The following is a 4,123-nucleotide window of genomic DNA, read 5'->3' as shown; positions in this document are numbered from 1 at the left end:
TATTTTGCCCTTTTTATAAGCTCCTTCATTTGTAAAAACTGTTTCGGTTCTGAGCGTTTTCTTAAGCAGATGACAGGACTATTAAAAACTAAAAACACTTGTAAGGACGTGGCCAGTAGTGTGGTGAAAATCGGGTCCACTTAATTGAAGATTGGGACAAAATCTGCAATGACAGTGGATATGTTTATCTCTGCAACTTCATCTACGATTTGTGCAAATGTTCAATGCTATGCTCTGCTAATGCTAGAATTCGAATTTCTCATTTTGGCCAAAGATGTTACATTTGAAATTTCCTAAACAAATGATTCAAATAGTAACGGTACTTATGTTTATCCGGCAGCGTCAGCGATCCCATTCCCGAAAAAGGCTTAAAATCTCTTATAAATCTCTTATCTCTTAGTTGTGCCAAAAATCTATCGTAAACATTTTTGAATAGTTCATCGTATTTGAAGCAAAGAAATAAAAATAATGTTTCTACCCACAGAAAAATGCGAAGAAATGTGTGCTTGATTCCTTTATTTCGAGAAAAGAATAATTTGTTAACGTGAGATATGAAGAATGAAACATTTCCCCTTGACCATAAAAATGAGCATAATAGCTATGCCCCATGGAAGCTAATCATTCCATTTGCTGAAAATTGAGTCAGTCTAGTGTAAGTTACAAGTTTGCTTTTATTGGCACGCTTCTGATAAAATAATCTGATAACGTGATCCCAATTGATACTTGGCTTTATTTTTCTTTCGAGACGTATAAAAGCGAAATGGGTGATTTGTACGACCGCAGGTTATCTTCAACTGTTATAGGAGAATAAGATTTCAAAATGTCGCGATTGTGCATCCTTGTAAGTGTCCTGTTGGCGTCAGCATATGGCAGCGGTGAGAGAAAAAACTGAATTCAATCCAATTGTTTCATAATTGATGAAAGTGTTTTAGTTCTTCCAGAAAGTGATGCACTATTGTCAATTCTTCCAAGACCACACTACGAACAGTCCGGTGAAATAGAATCACCGAGGGGAAATCGCATTGTGGGTGGTTATGAAATTGACATTACCGATGCTCCTCATCAGGTATCCCTCCAGTCACGAGGTAGTCACATCTGTGGTGGATCGATCATATCCTCCAAATGGGTACTTACGGCGGCACATTGCACGGATGGAGCCTCCGTGTCGAATCTACGTGTTAGAGTAGGATCCACCAAACATGCCTCCGGTGGTCAAGTAATTGCCATCAGTCGCATAGTCCAGCATCCGCAGTTCAGCTACAGTACGATCGATTATGATTACTCTCTACTGCAGCTTGCAAAGACGTTGTCCTTGAACAATAGTTCTCACGTCATTACCCTGCCCGAGCAGGATGAATCCCTCCCAGATGGTACACTTTGTGAGGTCTCTGGCTGGGGAAACACCCAGGTTCGAAACCCTAGGAAATTTTAATACTGTTCGTCATTTTAATTGTATTTTTTTTATGTTTGCAGAGCATAACCCAATCTCGTGACAAGCTTCGTGCGGCCTACGTTCCATCCTACAACCAACAACAGTGCAATCAAGCATACCGTTTGTATGGTGGTGTAACAGATCGCATGATTTGCGCCGGTTTTCAACAGGGTGGCAAGGACGCCTGTCAGGGAGATTCTGGTGGTCCTCTGGTGGCCAACGGAAAGCTGGTCGGAGTCGTATCGTGGGGTTTGGGCTGTGCCCAACCCAACTATCCGGGCGTCTACTCTCGGGTGGCCGCTGCACGTGACTGGATTCGCAGTAATAGCGGTGTTTAGTGGGCTCAAACATACTTACGCGAATCATTCATGTCGATCAATGCGTGCAATTCAATGGGTCCCGATCACGGATTGTGTAGCGAGTTTGTTATATTGAACTAATAATGAAGAACGGAGAATAAAGCACTCGTAAATCACCGTTAAGTATAATGATTTCAATTTAGTAACACATTAAACCAGTGTCTGGCAGAACACGGGACACATCCTGCGGCTTTTCAAAATAATGGTTTCTCGGAAACACACGGTTCTCCAGACAGCTTAGAAATGGCTTTAGATTACCAATACGGAGACGACAAGTTTAATTCTCGGTCTGGTCAGGAATTTTGTAGTGTGAAAGGCCCTCAACTCTCTGAGCATTGTATACCATTGTGACACAAGATACAGTGGTAGTGCTATGTAGGTACTGTGGAAATGTAAAAAAAGACATTTGCATAAATCCTCACCATGTCGAGTAATTACTAAATCAGATTCAATTAGCCAAAAAAAAAACGAGTACCGGGTCACGCAAATATTAAGCTTGACGAATCCTTATTCTGTAAGCCAATGTCGAAGGAAATGGTGGCATGATGATGTATCGTTCTTTAATTACCGGTTTAGTTGAATCACCTATTCAATTTCATTGCCTCTAGAGGAAAAGAATCGGAGCGAAATCGTGATGAAGTGTGCGATAAAACTGCCTAGATGGGTGCTCTGTTCTAGAACAAAACAGTTGTCCGTACTCGACGTTTAATTTATTGCTTAAATTCATGCAACAGGTAGCAGTTGGACACAGTTACTATACAGTTTATCTAAATGGAAGCGTAGTGTGAAAATGGAGTGAAAGGAAAATTATTTCGTGCTCTTGTATTTTGGTTAATTATATACCCGTCAAAGCGTGTTAACTTTGTAGTTTATGTTTCGTTTGAGACCATTATTTTCCATCTAGGTGGCCTAATGACTGCCGTTTCTGTTTAATATTAAGAGGTTCCTATTTTAATTACCTTGCCCACACTGGGGCAGCCCTGGTTCAAACATGGAATAAACCTCTCAGTCATTGGAATGATTAAATTGACCATAGGTGTCTTCAGCGAAGTTTCAATGTACATCAATGCCGACATTTTGTTCAATATTCACCATTTGTAGCGATAATCGCATGAAAGTCCCATACGCCAAATTGGCCAAACAGCGTTTTTAAAGTGTGATTTCTTCAGAAAAGTTGCTTGTCAGTTAATTTTGATGAACCTTGCTAAAAATATCAAATTTCCAGAGCCTACTGTGATGATTTATTTGGTTATTTTGAAAAGAAAGACCAAAAAATGAAATTTGATTGGTAATTGTACTTTTTCGACACTTTTACTACTGGATATTATTCAAAATCATAGATATTGGTAAAATACATGATTAGTGGCGGTTATTCAGTTAGAAAAAATGATTTTTGACGATTAATCGTGCAAAAAAGGCTAATTCATGGTATTTTTCACATATGCCGATTATGCGATGGGGCAGAGAGGGGCAGCTGTTTTAATCGGCAATGGATAGAAAAATTCATGCCCTTTCAAACAAACACTGGTGTAGAAAATTGGTGTGTAGATATTGGTAAAATAAACGATTCGTGGCTGTCCGGAGACGAGCCAGCCTCGGGCTGAAAGTCTCCTTAATAAAGACAAAAAAAAAAACGATTCGTGGCGTTGATCCAGCTAAACAAAATGATTTTTGGCCATTAACCGTGGAAAAAAGGCTAATTTATGGTATTTTTCACATATGCCGATTATGCGAAGGGGCAGAGTTGGGCAGGTGCTTTATTCGGCAATGGACAGAAAAATGCATGCCCTTTCAAATAAACACTTTCCCTAAAACATGATATTCGATGTTTTTTCAAAATTAATTTTACTGAATGCTAGTACTGATGCTATAAAAAATACCTCCTAATGATTTTCGATTAGTTAGGAGAGTAAATAGGGGAAATGTTCCGATCTCCATCTCACTGTACATATATCCATCTCATCGCTAAACAAAGAAATACGGCACCAAATTCGTCGCTTCTTTTTGTCAACTGAAAAAAATGCTGAAAAAAATCACAAAAATAATAAACAAACCAAATTCCTTACCATTGCTTTGTTTTTGATGGGATGGAAATAGGAGCTATGAGATGAATTGGCGAACCGTTCCCCTAATTGAACAACATGGTACGATGAAATAAATTAAAATTCGCATCGCTTTTGTTTAACATATATTTAAGAACTGATGAAATATTATTATTGCCCCTCTGGAAGATAAAGTTTGTAAGACATATTCATATCGACTTAGAAGAAAATAAACAAGAAATGATATGGACATTTTATTTAGTTTTTTATACTAAACAATTGAATATTAG

The 4,123-nt window shown here is 38.6% G+C and overlaps 1 protein-coding gene across 2 annotated transcripts; it reads left to right on the top strand.

Annotated features, from left to right (window-relative positions):
• The first annotated feature begins 720 nt into the window (after nt 1-720).
• LOC134213367 (trypsin-1-like) lies at nt 721-1,914 on the top strand. 2 transcript variants are annotated; one of them, XM_062692373.1, is made up of 3 exons: nt 721-875; nt 933-1,408; nt 1,474-1,914. In XM_062692373.1, the coding sequence occupies exons 1-3, from the start codon at nt 821-823 to the stop codon at nt 1,768-1,770; spliced, it is 828 nt and encodes a 275-aa protein (XP_062548357.1). In that variant the 5' UTR covers nt 721-820; the 3' UTR covers nt 1,771-1,914. The 2 variants fall into 2 exon arrangements, with proteins under 2 accessions (XP_062548357.1, XP_062548358.1); XM_062692374.1 differs by having other exon boundaries at nt 758-875; nt 942-1,408.
• Nucleotides 1,915-4,123: the final 2,209 nt, after the last annotated feature.

This window comes from Armigeres subalbatus, chromosome 2, assembly GCF_024139115.2.
Source record: "Armigeres subalbatus isolate Guangzhou_Male chromosome 2, GZ_Asu_2, whole genome shotgun sequence".
Classification (NCBI taxonomy): domain Eukaryota; kingdom Metazoa; phylum Arthropoda; class Insecta; order Diptera; family Culicidae; genus Armigeres; species Armigeres subalbatus.
The sequence above is the reverse complement of the archived record's forward strand: the minus strand, read 5'-3'. Positions and strand labels throughout refer to the sequence as shown.

Coding starts and splice junctions, on each gene's coding strand:
- LOC134213367 (XM_062692373.1), top strand. CDS start 821: ATGTCGCGATTGTGCATCCTTGTAAGTGTCCTGTTGGCGTCAGCATAT. Junction 876..932: donor GGCGTCAGCATATGGCAGCG/GTGAGAGAAAAA, acceptor AAAGTGTTTTAG/TTCTTCCAGAAAGTGATGCA. Junction 1,409..1,473: donor CTGGCTGGGGAAACACCCAG/GTTCGAAACCCT, acceptor TTATGTTTGCAG/AGCATAACCCAATCTCGTGA.